Source organism: Halyomorpha halys, unplaced genomic scaffold (genome assembly GCF_000696795.3).
Source record: "Halyomorpha halys isolate HHAL.00 unplaced genomic scaffold, Hhal_1.1 Scaffold66.1, whole genome shotgun sequence".
Classification (NCBI taxonomy): Eukaryota; Metazoa; Arthropoda; class Insecta; order Hemiptera; family Pentatomidae; genus Halyomorpha; species Halyomorpha halys.
The window spans coordinates 1,945,770-1,966,142 of record NW_027112997.1 but is presented as its reverse complement, the minus strand read 5'-3'; the positions used below and the strand labels follow the sequence as shown (position 1 = coordinate 1,966,142).

The following is a 20,373-nucleotide window of genomic DNA, read 5'->3' as shown; positions in this document are numbered from 1 at the left end:
TTTTTGAACAACTATTGAAGGAACATAAGGTCTGTTCCAACGACTACCATGCTCAGGCCAGTCAGAAGTGCTTTTTGTATCAAAGAATAGGACATTGATGTTTTAAAATATCTTTGCTTAAAATACATTACCGAAAAAACATCGATGTTTTTTAGGTAATGTATTAAAGCCAACGATATTTAAAAACATCGATGTTTTTTGTAGTTGATGTCGGATTTTAAGTTTCAAAAACCACTTTTGATAAGCCGTAGAATGCGTGATCGTTGAGCAGACCTTATGTTACTCAAATGGATGTTCAAAAACATCGATATATTTTGGGTACTGTATTGTAAGCAACGATATTTTAAAAACATCGATGTTTTTTGTAGTCGATGTCGGATTCTTTCTTTAAAGAACCACTTCTGACAGACCGTAAAATGCGTGATCGTTGGAACAGACCTTATGTTTCTAAAATAGTTGTTCAAAAACATCGATGTTTTTTGGGTAATGTATTGTAACCAACAATATTTTCATACATCGATGTATTTTAGGTAATGTTTTGTAAGTTACGATATTTTAAACATCGATGTCGGATTCTTACTTTCAAAAACCACTTCTGATAGGCCGTAGAATACGTGATCGTTGGAACAGACTTTGTTTCTGAAATAGTTGTTCAAAAACATCGATGTTTTTTGGAGTCCATGGCCTATTAGTTGATTGAAAAAGCACTTCTGACTGGCCGGAGCATGCGTATGTTACTGAAATGGTTAAAAAAAACTTCGTTGTTGAAAAACATCGATGTTTTAGTATTGAACATCGATGTTTTTTTATCGATGTCGCATCTCTAATTAGAATCAATCATTTAATTTGTTAGGGAATAAATCTATGGCTAACCAAAAAAAAATCAGGTGCAGTGCATAAATCACACAATTTTCACTTACCATTCCATTTTGAATAAAACTTCATTTCAAAAGTAGAAGAGTGAAAGTAAAATCTGAAAATTGTCACAACAAACAAGGAAACACTACATATTTATTTATGAGTTTTTCATTCCTATCCACTTATTTGTTAAATATTACTTTTACCAAAATCTTTGGCTTTCCAATGGTACATTGTATTTCTATATTATTACTCTCATTTCCTGAAATTTGTTTTCAACTTGGAAAAATATTTTATTTTTTAAATAAATTAATTGGTATCCATTCAAGTCTCTAATCTCTTTATTACATCATAAACAGTCCAGGTTTCAGCCAAAGCTGCTATCCTCAAGGACCTAAAGGTTTATATAATAGTTGATAGTGTTAATTTGATATAAAAAAAAAGTTTAAAAATTAATGAAATTGTGACAAAATAGGGTAATTTGACTTGTAAGTAATAACCTGGGTAGAATAGCCTGCAAAACGTTTTTTAAAGAATTGGATGTGAGGAGTAAATTTATATTAAAGATTCTCTTTAAGGATGGCCGAATTGACCAAAATGTTGGACTGTTTATGATGTAATAAAGAGTGTTGAGACTTAAGTGGATACCAATTAATTTATTTAAAAAATAAATACCAGTATCAAGAAATTGAAAAGATTATACATAAAAAATATTTTATATTTATTTAATTAGAATCAAATTTTTTTCATAGCTTATATTTACCCATTTTACATTACTATTACATTGATGTGAGGTGAATTATTTCTTAAATATAAAATTTAAGGAACTTTAGAGGTATGAACCGGTTGAAGGGACATAGACTATATAGAAGACTATAGATACCGTGCTGTCTGTCTGAATGGTATGATGATATCCTGGTACATGCTTCAAACAAACAAGAACATAATCCTCAGCTTAATCTAGTTTGAATAAGATGAATGTAGATGAGTTCTCACAGAATGAGAAGGGTATATTTGGAGTGAAATAATTGGATTCCAACATCACGACAAAAGGGTTAAAATTATCTTAAAGTAAATTCAAGGACATGCAGAATTTCCAAATGCCTAATGATAAGAGTAAGATCCGCAGCTTCCTAGGACTGGTTAATTTTGTTGATCAATTCATACTATATTCATAAAAGTATGTTTAATAGAAGTGGAATGTAAAAGAAAATTTCACTTTTCAAAAGTTGAAGCTAATACTGTCACACTTGGATTCTAGACTCCCAAGGACCCCATTCAGGTGATAGTCGGTGTTAGACCCTGAGAGCATTAGGGTCAGTACTCATTAAGCGATCTGGATGAGTTTTATGGTCATTCACAGAATTTGCTTTTAAAAAAAAAACCATAAAAATCAAGCATGTCAGTCAAAAAAGGCTCGTCCTTCATTATACCTGTCTAAGGAGCAAAAATTTGTCTATATAAAACAGAAAGGAAGGAAAATAATTATGGAATAGTTGGGCTGAACACTGATCCTTTGAAAATAATTTATTTATTTGTTTGTTTGTGGAGCAACCCCCATACAAGTACAGTTGGCCTGTAAAGTACATAATTTAACAATCATTGTAATAATAATTAAATAATAAAAATAACAATAACAATCAACAAAGGGGACGCCCGTAGCTCAGTGGTTAAGACACAGTCTAACCTATTTGATGTCTATTGGTGGTGCCGGTTCGAATCTGGCCTAGGGCATTGGACTTTTTTCATTAAATAGTGGTCCCACAAAATGAAAAACTTTGACCCCCAACCATGGTTAGCCAGTAGAGGACTCCAATTGGAGTCTTGGCCAAAAGAAAAAAAAAACAATCAATAAACTATTTGATCATTATATAAGCTAATAACAAAACAGGATACCCAAATAGTGAATTAAAAATCATTGTTAAAAAATGGAAACAATCCTCCAATACCGTTTCATCACAAGCTGGACATAGTTTCTGTGGGTCTAAAATATATTTGTGCGGACCGACACTTAGAGTAATTGGATATTTACCGGATACTCTTAGTTGGGCAATTATTCTCAAATAAGCTATGGGGCAGCTGATTTTTGAGAAACATCCATTTTGATGAAGCCCTACTGTACCACGGGTTATAGGTTGATTCTCGTACTAACAGGAGGTCTTTATCTTTGACAAATCCCTTATATCTATCCAAGATCTCCCCCATTCTAATTTAGATACTTACCGGATCATGGAATACTATCGGGTCAAACATTCAAAAGCTATCCAATAGCCTTACCCAGTTATATTGTAAACTCAAACGGTTGTTGCTGTCCAGCTGTTGTACCTTTAAAAACATTATTTCACGAAGCGAGTACAACTCATGTTAAGAATTTAAAATAATAAGAAATTAAATAATTTGATGCTTTGAAATAAAGAGTATATATAAGAAATATATGCTATAAGAATCACCACAAATCTTTTTAAAAATATTTTTGTAAAACTGTGTTTAATATAAATTATATAAATATTCTATGTATTTATTTTTTTTTTTTTTATGAAATTCAATGACAAATCTGTTGGGGGTTGAGATGTTTTCAAGACATACAGTAGCAAGGGCGTTATCAGAGTTTTCTATACTAGGGAGAGGTAACTAATTGCAGGTTCTCATAATGTAACGTGACGCCAGTTCGAATTTCATAAATATGAATGTAATTTTCATGTTATTATATAAATATTTATATATTTAATGAAGTTAAAAAGCATACGTGATAAGATTAATGAACTTGAGTTTTCATGGAAATCTGACACAAAAAGATAAACCATTTTTTGCCACTTTTTGTGAAATTGTCCTCTTTTCACTGTAATCTAGCACCTTAGTGAAAGATTGAAAAGAAAGGTATGAACATAAATGGTAGGAAATTATGTTAGCATTATACAGTATTGAAAAAATTTCTCGAAAAAACAACGTAGCGTTCGAAATAAAGAGAAAAAAAACTCAAAATTAAGGGTAATGATAACCGTCAGTAGTTTTTTCCCCTCAAATCTAAGCAACAACAAATCACAAATTCGTATTAAGCGACCCAAAAAACCAGGATGTACCGAAACTTAAGACTACAAAAACACTTTCCCCTACATTGCCTAAACTATCATAATCAAATACCTTTTAAGCCTTTGCTAACACAATCTATTACTCTGGTACAAAAAATAAAATTATTAATTAAAAAAATTAACACAGATGATGTTAATTTCTTTTCATTCTAATTATAAATTGATGTTTATTGTACATTGGAATAACCAAAGCAAAGGAAACACTTTGGTTTTATATTTTATTATTTATCACATATAAATTTTTTTTCTTACATAAATTATATAGACTTTGACTAGTTATGAGAGAGATGGGAATTTATGGAATTCCTCCTCTTGGAGAGAGATGGGAAGAATGAAATTTAAACAGAAACTAATGCATCTACAGAGTATAATCATTAGCGCTTATGACATCACACCATATTAAGTCTTCATTGCATGATGGGCAATTTCCTTTTAGAGGAATTACTTCATGTTCATTTACCAAGAAATATTTAGCAAGGCATTCTACATGAAAACTCTTATTACAGCCTAAATTTGGACAAATTAAACTTTTTGTACTGCAAATGTATTGGTCACAGGAAAAACATAAATTCAAGGGTGAATCAATTGGCGGAAGTACTTTCTGTGTAGTAGGAATTGATTTAACAGAATAAACACCAGGAATCCCCTAAAACAGAGACAAGTTAAATAAAACCAGTACTGTAATAAAAATTAACTAGATAATTAAAGAAAAAAATAAGATAAGTTTATTGATCTACTATTTGTGAATACATTAAACTAATAATAAAAATATGAACAAATATTTATATTCACCACAAGCTAATCAACCAGCGATCATAAAAAGCTTTAAATTATTACACAATGGTTATAATTTTAATTATTTTATTATATCACTAAAAAAACAAATAATAAAATTTCTTATGTATTTTCGAGTTCTACATATCTGGGAACGTAAAACCTAAAAACTTGAGAGGATGTTAATTCTTTTTTCTTGGGCAATAATACAAATTTTTTATTTCGTTCTTCTCTTTGAATTATGACCAGTAATGGAATAGTGAGAAGAGAAGTTCTAAACCTGGAGAATATGAACCAAAACAACCAACCTCAAGCTGCAGTCAACCAAACTTTAGCAGCAGGCAATCCATCTCCGGAGGAGATTCAGCCATTACCAGATGTCTCTTTAGCGCAATTTCATTCCACGACGCTATAATGGATTATGGTCCATACGGCAACCTCCCAGGATCTGAAGAAGGCGGTGTTGGACCAAGAAAAATTCACCGGAGAGACCGGAGAATTAAATCATTTTTTAAAAGGGGTTGATCGTCTAATAGAAGCAAAGATGTCTGAGGATCTACTGGACAGTGAGGACTGAAAGCAGTAGTAGTCTGCCGAGTAGAAAGAAGTATTCTAAATCAGATTCAGGCAGATGAAGAGGCCCCCTGGAGGGTCATCAAAGAAAGATTAAAGAAGGCATTCGGAGGAGGACAGTGGATCCCAGAGGATATATTCATGATGATCAGAGAAACGAAAAAACCGAGACAGTCTAGTGGGCAGTATGCCGCAGAACTCCTGGCACACTATAACAGAATTCAAGATAAACTCAGCGAGATGATGGAGATAATCCAAGTACAGGGTCGGATGTAATTCCTATCCATGGTACTGAAGATTCAGTTGGTAAAAGAACTCGAGAAGGAGGGAATGGCGAGAGACCGCTCGTTTATGAAATATGATCAAGATCTCATAAACAAGCGGTAGAGAGGTGGAGGCCCGAATGGAAGTAGAAGAGGAGTTGAGAACCCTTGGAGGAGTTGAGAACACCTAGAGGGTAGAAGAGAGAGAGCTAGCAACCAAGAAAATAGAAGAAGCATAGCTAAACCCAGAAACAATAGTCGGCAGGAGGACTGCAAGTGTCACGGTTGTGGAAAGATTGGGCATTTAGTGACACATTGCCCGCGTATGAGATGCTTTGAATACGGGAATGAGGGGCACATAGCTAAACAGTGCCCATACATGTCAAGCCACCATAGGTTGAGTAGATCTTCAGATGAGTTTACGGAAGCATCAGGAGCATCAGAGACCGAAGATGAAGTCGAGGAGCCACGGAACCGAGGTAGTCAAGGGGACAAGGTGAAAACAAGAGGTTGGAGACGAGGGAACAGAGGAGGAGAGAGGAAGATGCAAGACATATGAAGGGGTTGTCAGCGGAGGGGCAACTACACACTGCTGAATTATAATGTGAGGGAGAAGAGCGGTGGCCTGTCTATAATAGAGATAGTAGGAGTGAGGTGCCTAGTGGATACCAGCATTTCCAACACCATCATGTGCCGAGAAGCCCTAGAAAAACAGTGTAGTGGAAAGAGGACACACCAGACCCAGAAATGTCAATGTAAATTAATCACCCTGGGTGGCCCTTGTGTGGTAGAGGGGGAGGTAGAGATAGGTTTGACCCGGCGGGGATTTAGTAGAGAGAACTTGGCAGTACATATCATAGGGACCATGCCGAGGGAATACAAAGTGATTGTTGGGGTGTGACCTGCTAGGGAAGGTGGATGCTTGGGTTAAGAATATCAAGAGAAATTGGAGAATTAAGTTGGGGGTTAAATGTACAAATGTCATCGACAGAGAAAAACCGAGCCCGCACGGGTTGGAGCAATCAATCTGGCTGAGGACTGGAGACAGAGGCTTAAGAGGGAATATGAATATACTTTCTTTAAAGGAGACATGCTTGGAGCAACCGGGAATACTATCATTCTAAAAGAGGATAAGGTCATACATGTGAAGAGAGGAGATACCCGCAGGGCTACGTCACCACATCCGGGAAGAGCTCAAAAGTTTAAAACACCAAGGAATAATTATTGATAGTACATCCCCATACAATAGTCCATTATAGGAGGTTAAAAAGAAGACCGCGCCAGGTGAAACTACTGAAAAGTACTAAGTGGTGATAGATTACAGGAAGCTGAACGAGAATATATAAAAATAGATAAAAAGTATCTGATCCCCAGATTTGAAGACATTTTGGACAGGCTGAGAGTGGCGACGGTATTCAGTACATTGGACTTGAAGGCCAGATATCATCAAATAAAAATGCACCCTAAGGATCAACATAAGACAGCATTCACATTTGAGACAGGCCACTATGAATTTACAAGGATGCCGTTTGGCCTCAAAAATACTCCAATAACCTTCCAGCGCCTGATGGATGAGTTTTTGAGGGGAAAAGACAAATCAGTATGCCAGATTTATATGGATGATCTACTAGTATTCAGTAAGAACGAAGATGAACATGTGCAACATTTACACAGTGTATTCCACAGAATCAGGAAATTTGGGCTCAAATTATCGGGGGAGACCACAGGCCTCTGCAATGGGTGGGGAAGTTGAAGAAATCTTCGGCTAGGATTACACGTTGGAAAGAGCTCCTAGCACAATATAACATGGACATAATATATAAACCAGGAAAAGAAAATGTTGTCGCCAATTGGTTGTCTCGAGCAATTACAGTAGAAGAGGAGGGCAGAAAACCATCTAGGCAATTCCTGTGGGAGTGGACACCAGAAGAGGAAGAAGAACAGATTGTGGTGGAGGAAGATGACGGGGAGGTATCTTCGTCTAATGAGAGCTCGGAAGAAGGAAGACCACTAGATTTTGAGGAACTGGAGGACATAATAAACAACAAGAGGCAGCAGATTGTATGGAAGACGAGGACCACTGGATTGTTCAAAGTTAAGTGCAGCAAGTATGGGAGGAGCGATATCGCAATTTGGTCTTAGCCAGGTGTGAAGAACGACCAGGGTCCTGTTTCATAATGAAAACTAATAGTATTAGTTCATAGTACAAGTGCAGAAATTAGTGTGTTAATAATACTAATACTTATTTTTTTCATAATAGGGATGACTATTAGTGATATTACAGTAATTAAAAAATACTTAAACAAGTCAGTGTAATTGAATTAAGATAAATCTACAACACTAATAGTATTTATTAGTTTGTACTTTATTATGAAACAGGGCCCAGATCTGTAGAACGTTGAACAGGACATTCAAGGATGTCATTGGAATAGAAAGGACATTCGCCTGATGCAAGCTGATGATGGAAACCCTTCGGGAGGACAAACGCCAGAGAGAGGTGACTGTAGCATCAGGGCAAAACAAATCACCACGGTACCTCGCAGACACTGCAAACGTTAAAAAGAAGGTACTTTTGGTGGGGATGAAGAAGACACAGAAGTCGTAGGGAATTGCAAAGTTTGTCTAAGCGCGAAATATGACAGAAACCCACCAAAAGGGAGACAAGAAGAGACACATACCCTAGATGCACCGCTCAACAATCTACAGATCGATACTTTTACATGGAGAGGATATAAATGGATAACCATGATTGATATCTTCAGCAAGGCGGCAATGGCGCAACAGGTGTAGGACAAGTCGGAAGCAGTGTTGACAGCTCTCCGATTGTGGTTCCAATTCTACGGAGTTCTGAAGCACATCACATCGGACGGAGGCAGAGAATCGACAATGCCAGGATTCGAACTGAAATTAAGGACCTTGGTGTGACATTGCACCTCAACACACCTGGACACCCCAAGAGTAGAGGAGGCATAGAGCGGCTTCATGGCACGTTGAGTGAACATCTTCGCTTATATCAAATAGATAAGGGATTGGAACCGAATGTAGCAATGCCTAAGGCTATAGTGGCATATAATCATTCGGTACACAATGTTAAGAGGTTTTCACCATTTGAGATTCTCTTTGGGCTTCGAGGACACCGGAGGGACTATAAGAGCACAGCAACAGACAGAGAGGAAATACACATCAACCATGTTGCTCGAAGAAAGTTATAAGAAAAGGCCCGGGGAAGAATGGAAAAGGAAAAGTACAGGAGGGTAGCTCGGGAGAATTTAAAGGTAACAAATAGGATAGGAGCAATCAAAATCGGAACGATAGTATATATAAAAAGTTGGGGTCTAACAGGGGTAAAGAGATATAGCCATACAAGGGTCCATTCAGGGTGATAATTATAAGGGAACACAATATTGTAACAATAGAAAGTATCAGAGAACCCAAAAAGAGGAGAACTGTCCATATTGAAGAATTAAAACTCCCGGCAATGACAATATAAAACTGAAGTGTTCTCATACTAGATTAGATTATAGAAAATTTAGTTATTAATTCTATTTATTGTTTTTAGTTTTAAGATTGTTATTAATTTTTGTAAATATTGTCTTTTTCACTCTATGTTTTTGATTTTTGTAAATATTTTCTTTTTCATTCTAACTTGTTCAATTACTGTATAAATTTTTTTTAAAATTGTTTAAATTATGTATTTAGCATTTATTTAAGGGAGCTTGTGAGTTTTTACAATGATATGTATATAGGAATTTTTTTTAATTGTAAATACCTTTCCTTTATTGTTTTTATTTTCTATGTTATTATATTGTATAGTATTAGTTTACGAGGATTGTTCGTAAACTGGTGGGGGTTACGGCCTGAGTCAGCTGTTACTTCGATGTCAGCTTACTGAGAAGATCAGCTGATGGAATGTATTTAGAGATGTACTGAACCCAATAAAGCCAATATGTTACAGTAGTTCAAGATACTTAACTTATTTATATACACATATATTTTTTCTTTTTAGAAAGTGATGCCTAAACTCCGAGGATTATTCCTTTATCTTCATAAATGGCAGGAATATAGTCACAGGAAAATCGAATCAACTATCATTTGAAAAGAAAAAGCAGGGACGGTAATGTCAAGTTATGAGGATCATCGTCAAGAGTATCATCGAACTGTAACTTTGATACCAAATAAAAAAAAAGAAAAGACCTGATAGTTTTGTAGAAAAACCATGGACGGCGTACATATAGATTAGTACTTTCACTTATCTATAAATGGGATATAACTTCTTTTATAGGTACAACAGATGCATGAAGCTGCCCTTGGTCTGCTCAACAGCTGCCAACCATCTCTCTATAACAATGAAGGTGAAAAATAGATCTTCACAGGATTTTTTTTTGCTATGTGTTTAAGCCACCGAGTATAGAATGAACTAGAACAGACATGGAGAGAGGGAGATGTCATGGTACCCCCAACTTCTTTGTATCTGCCAACTCTAAAGGTTTTTCTTTCTGTCAACATGCTTACCACCTGATTTTTTATTGTGTTTATTAGCCTGTGCTTATATATTGTGCCAATAAAATTTGACGACAAATAAAAAATGAGTATGTGAGTAGCATTTATCAAGCATATTATTATAGCAAAAATCAGAACAATCAGAAAGATAACAAAGAATCTAAAATGAAGGTCTCTTTTCACCATTAAGTTATCAACAGTTAAATTATTCCTTAAATGACTATCGTTAAATTATTCATTAAAATTTTCCAATATGGATGGTTTTTGGACATAGAAGGAAATTAAAAACGAACAGAAAATAATAATGTCTGTCAAGCAATAATAATCATGACATCAAAGTTTAATTCATTGAATTCTACCACAGTAAATGAATTAAAGAATTCAAATCTTCATCAAGCTCTAAATTTATTTTTATAACACAAACTAAATTTAAAAGTTTTCTTTCAGTTTAATTTGTACACTTTTGGTACATATGGTTTCAAACCATTATTACTAGGTCTATCAAAAAATTAACAAATTTAAAATGAAAAAGAATTCTTTAATTTAGTTTGAGATCTTTTATTTTGTCTTCTAAGTCTGAAAAACCTTTAATAGAAGAAAATTCTGTTAAAAAATACCCGGGTGATGGGGCCCCTTTTGGAGAAATGTATTCTTGGAGAAGAGCTGCCCAGCGTGGCTTGAAGCAAGTATCAGGGTTGGCCAGCCTGTTAGCAACAACTGACTAGGTAGAGAGATAAGGGCCACTGACCCGGTGTATTTACGTAAAACTGGTATAATTAATACCTCTGTAACAAAGCATGGTAATACGCAATGCTTACAACCATAACAGATAAATTATTAAGCATATGTTGGCCGCAACATATCGCCCGCCTAAAATTTGTTTAAAATGTTAAAATTAGCATTTACGGGGGTCAAGGGAACGAGCTGATCGCTGGTATTCTCCAGTTTTGGTCTTCACAGTTGTTACTTTCAGAATGCCATTCCACCAGAAGCTTATTCCAAAATTAAAATAAAAAACATGTAAAAGACAAAAATCAGAATGTTGAAACCCAAAAATTGAGACAAAAACTTAAAAAATAATACATTTCAGAGGTCAATAAATAATTTAATTTTAAATTTTTCTTTCAATTAGTTATATTTAGGTAGTGAATCTAGTTTTCATATGATAAAATTCATAATTTGTTTTATATTTTCATTGAATTTAAAACACTTTGTTGGCTTGTACTTCTAAATAAATATTTCAATATTTGTATTATTCTTTGTATCCTCATAATTGTACTAAGATATAGATTTTCTACTATTGCAAATAAATACATAGCGAAATTACAAAAAATATACCACAGGGATCTATTAATAAATATATTAAAGTATTTCAATATTTAACTTGTTTCTAAAGATATTTTTTTCCATGTATTTTTTACTTTTTTCAAGGAATATCCTTTTAATGGTAATGAAGAATAATTTCTTAATTTACTTGCTGGAGATGTTTTGCAACAATTGTCCATCCTATAATTATATCAGAGCAAAATAGATCTTATCAACCTTTACATACATTTATATAATTAATCATTTTAATAATTGATTATTTTTTGGGGGTTTCTTTAATGATTCTGAAACATTTTGTTATTGTTCTTTATTTATTGAAGTAATAAATTGTTATTGTTCATTATTTATTGATGTAATAAATTGTTATTGTTCGTAATTTATTGATGTAATAAGTTGTTATTGATCGTTGTTTGTTGATATAATAAATTGTTATTGTTCATTATTTATTGATCTAATAAATTGTTATTGTTCGTAATTTATTGATGTAATAAATTTTTATTGTTTTATTTGTTGATGTGATAAATTGTTATTGTTCATTATTTATTGATATAATAAATTGTTATTGTTCGTTATTTAGTGATGTAATAAATTGTTATTGTTCATTTTTTATTGATGTAATAAATGATTAATTTAATTGTTAAACCCTTCCATAATAATTCAAGGCATTTTTTTGTTGTAATAGTAAATTTTCCAATCACAGCAGTTTTCCAGTGTTTTTCTCGGATTTCCTGACAGAATTAAAAAATTCCTTAACTTTTACCAGTTTTCCAGGTTCCTCAACACACAGAGAAAAGGCTGTAAGACAACCAGGAAGGGCTTAATACTCCATGGTTAAACATGTTTGGATGGATATGCTAATAATTTGGTACGCGATAAAATAAAAAATGTCTAAAAATATGTAAACACTTTTTTTTTCTCGAATCCTAGGACCCATTGGCAAGAACTCCCCGACACATGTCTAATATTTTTCGACCTAGCATATCCAAAATATTTTGATCAAAATCAATGAGGACACACAATGCACTCTGATGGTTTAGGCCTTTGTCAGAAAATTTATAAGTTAGAATTTATAGAACTACTATACTTCCTAAAGTTCCTTACGGACATGAAACATGCCAGCTTATGTTGAGGGAAGAACAACGCCTTTAAGTATTTGGAAGTAAAGCTTAGCATAGAATATTTGATCTGAAGAAGTATAAATTAGCCAGAGAAGAATTTGTACACTATGTTGTATTACTATAAACTGCAATTAGTAAATATAATTAAAGTGACAGCATTGAAATGGTTGAAATTAGCATGTAAAGTTGTGGGGCTAAGTAATGAAAAAAAACACTAAAGTTACATAAGTTAGATACCAAAAATCAATTAAGAACTGAAAGTTAATTAACTCAAGACCCCAACATCTCAGTCTAACCAATGTAAAGACTGAGATGTAGTTGGGAAATTGTATCGAGGCAGACTTTGCTGACTTGGGAGTGAACAGTCAGTGAAAGGAGGCAACTAGTGGTACCTCCATTGAATCTTCGAGTTTGCTAATGCCTTTATTAATTTTTTATTTGTATTTAGGATTTAGTTTTTAAATCAGTAAAATAAGGACTTACACTAGGATAAGAGATGAAATACAGATAAGACTTAGGATCAATTTCTGTCATTAATGATTCTCTTAACCATTGAACATGAAGTGGTAAACGCGCCCAAGGTCCGGTTTGCAACATCTCATTTAAAATTCGTAGATGATAGCTAAGTTGTGATTCATGTAATATCTTTTTTTTTACTTGCTTCAGTCTTCGAGAGAGAAAAGGGTGCTGCCAAGCCCATTCAAACTGAAACAAAACCAGCATTATATTTTAACACATCTTACATAAAAAATTCAAGCCTTCAAGGTGTGTATATATTGTTGAGATATCACAATATTATATTCTCAATTTTTATAATATACATGTTATTGCTTGGTTTATATATTATATATGTAGTGATTGCCAGCAATCAGCTTTTCTCCTCATGAGCACCTTTCATCCCAAAAAGGTGTCCATACAGTTCCCAATGATACTCAATCATAGGTTCATCATGATAAGTTTCGAATTAAGTCTAGGTATAATACTGGAGTAGGGGACCGAGATGGTAGAAGAGAAATACATCGAACTATGACACCAATGTTTGTTAAACATAGAGTATGATCTCCTATAAAAGACACTCCTAACTATATACAACGTTATAATTAAAAAAATTAAGATAAAAATAATAATTCTTAATAAAAGAGAAAATTAAAGTTAATAACAAAGATCACGACTTTCAAAAAAAATAAAATAGAGTAGTGTTAATAATACCATTGATAAATACAGAATTTATAACAGAATGTCTGGCAGCAGCCTAGGCTTCAGTCTTCGGGTTGAGGTTGGGCTTCCCAAGTTGTACGTTGGACCCTTTAACTGTCGGTTAGTAAAAGTGGAACTTCATGAACTGTTTCTTGGTGTAATTCTCTATCGACTCCATTTGTAATTCCTGATACAACTGGCTTTTCCTAACAAACCAAGGAGCATCCACAGCGATTCTTAGGACTTTATTTTGAAAAGATTGATATTTTTTCTTTTACGTAAAGGATCCTGCTTCCCAGACTTCACAGCCGTCCATCAGCAGTAGCCTGAGAATTGTTTTAAAAATAAGAACAGCTGTTTCTGCTTTTAATTTGGATTTTTGGGATAGGATATAGCATTGCTAACCTAGCATAGGTTTGAGTTAATTTGATGTTGATATGGTGATTCCAGATAAGGTGGCGATCGAGGTGAATTCTGAGGTATCTTACTGTTTCACTGGCAGGATTTCATTTCACCTCTGAGGACTAATTCCGGTGGATCTGGTGGCAATCTGAGAGTAAAAACTTTTGAAGTACATTTTTTAATGTTCAGACTAGTCACCCATTTAGTGAAGTATTGTTCTAGATCATTAAGGTGACTTTGCAAATTATTTTTAGTGATTAGTATTTCATCATGTTAAGAGAACACTGCTGTATCGTCAGCGAACATAGTTATGGAGTGTTATGTATGTGTGGACAGGATGATATGAAGATAGAAGTTGAACAGAATGGAAGAGAGAGCTGAACCTTGTGGAGTACCGGCATGGATTTGTCTGAGCGTAGAAATTATGTAATTTATCCCAACAGAAAATGTTCATCCATTAAGGAACAAGCTCATAATATTGTATAAGTATTTTGGAGTGTCTACTTTCTTTAGTTTGAATAGGAGACCTCAATGCCAGACCTTATCGAACACTTGCTGAAAGTCCAAGAATGTTACATGGGTCTGTCTCTACTTTTCAAATCTATTTATTATAAATTCTGATAGTCACGCCAGTTGGGGAGAAGTGAGAAGAATGACCATACTGAAAACCGAATTGAAAGTCGAGAATAAATTCAATGCTCTGAACAAAAAAAATTAATAACAAATTTTTTTAATAACTGATTCCAGTAATTTGGCAAAAATTGGCAATAAACTGATGGGTCTATAGCTGCTGATTTGTTCAGCGTTCTAAACAGGTTTATGTATGACTACGAGCTTGGCTTTCTTCCACATATTGGGAAAATATCCAATAAGCAGATAACTGTCAAAATTAACAGGATGACAATGGCACCTTTCCTGGGTAACATTTTAATAGCTATGACTGGAATCAAATCATGACCAGGACTTTTCTTTATTTAGAGCTATTTTATCAGTTCTTGGACTTTATTTGGGGTCGTGAATTTAAGTGGGAGCTGAACTGTTGGGAGGGGAAGATTTAAATACTCATAAATTTCGTCATTAACTAAATTTCTGTGTTAGATAACGTTTTTTTCAAAGAAATTAGGGACCACTTCAGCTTTTTCAGTGTTACTGGTGATAAATTTGTCGTCTACAAGACTAGGAATTTCCTCACGTTTATCCAATAGACGCCACATAGCCTTCCATAATGATTGGTCCTTTGGGTTTCAATCTTCCATATATTCTTGATATTTATACTACGCCATTATATCCAGATCCTTTTTAGTTTTATGTTTGAGGTGGTTCAATTTTTTTGTGAACAGGGTTTCTGGTGGGCATCCACTGTCTCCTAGCATTTTTTTTCTTTAATTTTTAGTAGAATTGATTTTGGGCAGTTGCCAGAGATTGTTTTTCCCCTTTTTAGGGAAGGTCATACAGTTAACTCATGTAAACTGTTTGAGACCGACTGACTCAGTGTCGCTACACTTTCATTGATTTCCTGAGGTAGGAAAATTTTTTTTCAGTTTTAATTTCTCATCAACTTGAATTTTGTATGTTTCCCAGTCGATCACTCTATTAATGAGGGGTTTTCTCATTGTTTATCTAAGTTGAGAAATTAATAAATACAGGGATATGATCACTTGAGAAGAGAGAGGAAAACTAAAATTTTTTGTTAATAAAATATCCAGAATGTCTGATTTACAGCCTGGTCCATAAAAAGTTGGTTCATGTATTTGAATATAGTGCCTTGAACAAATATCAAGCAAAGTATTTCCACTTGGATTTTCTTTGCAGCACCCTCAGTAAATGTTTTTACTATTTATGTCGCCTAAAACTAATGTATGGTTCCCTGGTGATACCAAAGTTTGTTTTGAAGTAGTTTTTTATTTGGAGGTTTATAAACTCTCATGACAATGGTCAACTTTGCTTGGAATAGTGAGAGACATGAGAATTCCAAGGAATACCGAAGATAATTCTTATGAAGCAGTTCATAAATTTTTTCAGTCTCATATCTAGTTCACAAGACAGTCTACTTATATCTATTATTCTTAGGTCTATTACATAGCAGTGATAGTCTGAGAAACATTTAAAGCAGTGTTTAAGAATTTGGTACCTTTATTACTCTCCCCTCCCTTTAGAGAATCATTAAGGAAAATATCAGCAGAATTCTTCGAACTTCGTGGTTCCTCAAATGTTAAGCAGCAACCAATGGGAAACATACAAGGATAAGGTATACCACAAAAAGTGGTTACCAATTAATTCAAAAACACTATCCAAAATTATAGTCTCAAAACATTTATTTCATTCACACGTCCAACGTTTCGGCCAATTCGGCCATCTTCAGGGACAATCTATTACAAAAGTTTCCATTATTTGTATGATCCATTAAAAAAAACTCCATACAGGCCATTCTGCCCAGGTCAAAACATTTATATCTAATATGTCAAAATTACATTAAAAATCACAGTCAATTTATTTCTCTTTTATCACTATTTATACACTTTTATTATAACCTCTATATAAAGGAGGCCTGGCAGAATGGCCGAATTGGCCGAAACGTTGGACGTGTGAATGAAATAAATGTTTTGAGACTATAATTTTGGATAGTGTTTTTGAATTATTTAGTAAACAATTGCCAGTCTCAAGAAAGAAATTTAAAGATTATAAATAAAGTGGTTACCAATATTATAATTATGTATCCAGACTGTGGTTATAAAGGTCCTAAATTCCTTTTTTATTATAATTTTTTTTATTCCTACTCTAACAACAAACCTCTACCAAGAAATTCCAGGTATTAAAAAAAATCCAAATATATTACATTGAGCTATCCACCGCATCATATTTATACAGATTTATTAAAACTGTTGATAAGGTATAGGAGAACATGGCAAATTTCATGGCGATCTCGCTTTTATTCCTATAATTTCATCAACTACCTTGATAACCTTCCATTTTTTCTTCACACTCAATGACTTACAACAATTTTTAAGAAACTTTTGAATTAAAAACACACAAATGAAGAGAAAAAAACATAAACAAGTTGTTAGGTGTAGGACTGAGAATACATGAGAGAAGAATCCTTCAAATGAGAACCTGGCTTGGTCCTGTAGGTTTCAGTGAACTTTGAGTTGTAGAGGTGATAGAAAAAAAACTTTAACTTAAGGAAGTTTTCCAGATCTCCTTCCAACAAAGAAAATTTATCTAGTCAAGCCTTTAATTTTCAAGTATTCGACTTAGAGTGATAACGAATACAACCAAAAAATAAAGAACATTTGAAAAAAAATCAACTAACAGTTGAGCTATTGAGGTTTAAATTATCGAGAGTTAACTGTAAAATGGAAAAAGACAGAGTAAAAAAGTTATTCTAAATTTTTACAAAAAAAAATTTTCTTACCCTTAAGGCCAATATTTCATGGGGGAATCCGTGGATTACAAGCACCATTTCCCTGAGAAAAAAAAAATATAAAATAAAATTATGTAAAAATTGTACAGTAAAAAATAATGAATGCAGACATGGATATTTTCTAAATATAAATTGAATAATATATATTGTTATACTACTTTTCTTTAATAATAAAGTATTTTCTTTAGATGTTACTTTTTATTTAATCTTGGTAAATTAAGATATTTTTCCTTAAACAATACATTTTTGTACTCTGGTACGTAGTTAATATTGATTGCATTGAATCAATATTGAATTGATTAACAGTAAAAATCTAATATTATCACAAGAGGCAAGAATTGGATAGTAGTTATATCACAATTTGATTAATAAGAAAAAAGAATTAATAATATCAATGAAACATTTATCACAGAACTATTATAACAAATTTTTCAGATTTACCATTTGTGAATCACAAGTTTTCAACAATTATAATTATGTAGATTTCTTTAAACATGGATTAAATCTAAGAGAGGGTGAGGACAAAAATAAAATGCACAATAAATAAATAATTGCTAATTAACATTTCTGTCTATTGAAGTTTTCTTCAAAGAACAATATCATTTAATGTTTTCAAAGGGAAGTAGAAGATATCATTGATATTATGGAGTAATATCTTCAACTTTCCTATGAAAACATGGCTTAAACACACTCAGCTATTATTGCTATAAGGATGGCTGAAAAGAAACAAATTTAATAGTAAATAAACCAAAATTTTCTACTTAGAATTATATTATTATTGATGATGAAATACTAATTAATACCAAGGGCCCTTGTGATTAGTTTTATTAGCACCACCATGGGCTACACCAGCATTATGCTGCTTTATTCTCCTATTGGGGTTAACTGTAAAACCTATGTATATCCTGCCAATATATCTAATATTTCGGCTCTGTAAAATGTAGACACAATAGTTTTTCTTAAAATATTCACAGATTCCTGAACTCATGATTTATAAAAACCTAAATATAAAATATTTTTTGAAAAAACACCCTAAAACATTAATGTTAACATTAGCAACAAACTAAATTAAGAAAACATTAACTATTATATCATTCATATAATTAATTTTTGTCAAAACCATCGATTATGTTTCTACTGTTACAAAACCTTCTTATTCAAAAGAAGAGGGAAAGTAGGTACAATCAGTGTTGAAAGTATTCGTACACCTGCTTAAAATAAAAAAATATATCTTGTTATTATTTGTTGCGAATAATTTAGATAAGTAATATGATATATGATAATATTAATCGTACCTATATAATTAGACTCTAAATAAATTATTAAAAATAATCAATCAAAATACAGCGTCAAAAGTATTCAAATACGTTCTTTTTATTATATTACATTTCTACACAACTTTCATTAATACTTAGTGGGGTGACTTTTGCCTCTTAATAAACATTGAAGTGCTGTGACATTGAATCAACCACTCAGCAACAACGACAAAGGAACTTTGTCCCACTCCTCGGAATAAAACCTTCTAAATTATAGAAACTATGAACAATGCATTTTCTGACTTGATCCTTCAGATATTTTTACAATTATTCTATAGGTTAAATATCCAGTGGCTGTGAGCGGTCGCTATTCATTTCAGTACGTTGTAGAGGACCCACTTAATGCTTCATACCGTACGTTGTTCTGCTGTCAAATATAATTTTCTCTTTTTTTACTTCTAATTTGAAACTTTTATTTAAAATGTCAATGTATTTTATATGACGCAATCCACCATCCATTAATTCAAGAGAACTCCCTCCAACAGCATTCATACAACCACTGTCCAACAGTAATTCACCTCAGTATTTAACAATGGTAATTTTTTTCTCAGTATTTTTTTACTTCGTATACTATGTTTCGAATTTGAGAACAGGGCGTTTTAGAAAAATTAATCCCACAGTCGAAAGCCCTATTTGCAAAGGAAACTAGAAATGCAGTCTCTCCTGTAAAGTATAAAGTTACTTTGTTTGGTCACTTATGGTCTGGAGTTGTATGAATGATCCCCCTGAATTGAGATTTCTTAAATTTTATGGATGGTTGAGGGATTATTAGAAATATATTAATAGTTTAAAAATAAATCTACCTGATATATTTAGAAAAAGAGAAAATCACATCTTTTAGTATGATAACGACCCTGAATACGTGACATGATGACAGAACTAAGATATGGATCTTCTACAACAAGCCAAAATGGATGGTACCTGATCCATTTCGGTCCCTGGATATTGATTCTGTAAAACTTTAAAAACAACTAAAGGATCAACTCAGAAAACGCAATGTTTCCAATTTCTATAATTTAAAAAGTGTTATTAGCGAGGAGTAGTAAGAAATTCCTTTGTAATTGACGAAAAAATTTTTTATTTTTTCCATTTTATCCAATATTTTTTCCAAGAATCTTCAATGTATATCAAGAGCCAAAGGTGACCCTTGCTATTTGAGACGGATCGTTTTCAGTTCATTATCAAATAATTTACAGTTATCCATTTCCAGCGACAGTGCCCCCTGCTTGGTAAGGTCTCACTTAAAAACGATCTGTTAGGGGGGTGGATTGATTATTTCTTGATTTGAACAAAAAATAATTAGTAATTTTAGATATACATGATCACCTTCGAAACCATTTTCTAAATGCTTAGAGGAAGGAGTATTATGGAGAGTGTAAGCTGCCGGGAAAAGCGAAGGCTTAATTTGCTACGTGGAAGGAGTAGGGGCCAATCACCGGCTGCCTTTGGCTTTGTTTACATTACAGTTATTGAATTTCGCATAATTTCTTGATAATGGCTTAAAGAACATCCATCGTCGAGCATAATATATATATA

General features: G+C 33.2%; 1 protein-coding gene across 1 annotated transcript; it reads right to left on the bottom strand.

The window, feature by feature from the left end:
* Positions 1-3,862: 3,862 nt before the first annotated feature.
* On the bottom strand, positions 3,863-18,634 carry slx1 (Nuclease slx1). Its single transcript, XM_014438760.2, has 4 exons — positions 18,325-18,634; positions 17,513-17,564; positions 12,985-13,206; positions 3,863-4,593 (listed from the first exon to the last, which is right to left on the bottom strand). The coding sequence occupies exons 1-4, from the start codon at positions 18,507-18,509 to the stop codon at positions 4,306-4,308; spliced, it is 747 nt and encodes a 248-aa protein (XP_014294246.1). The 5' UTR covers positions 18,510-18,634; the 3' UTR covers positions 3,863-4,305.
* Between the last annotated feature and the right edge of the window lie 1,739 nt (positions 18,635-20,373).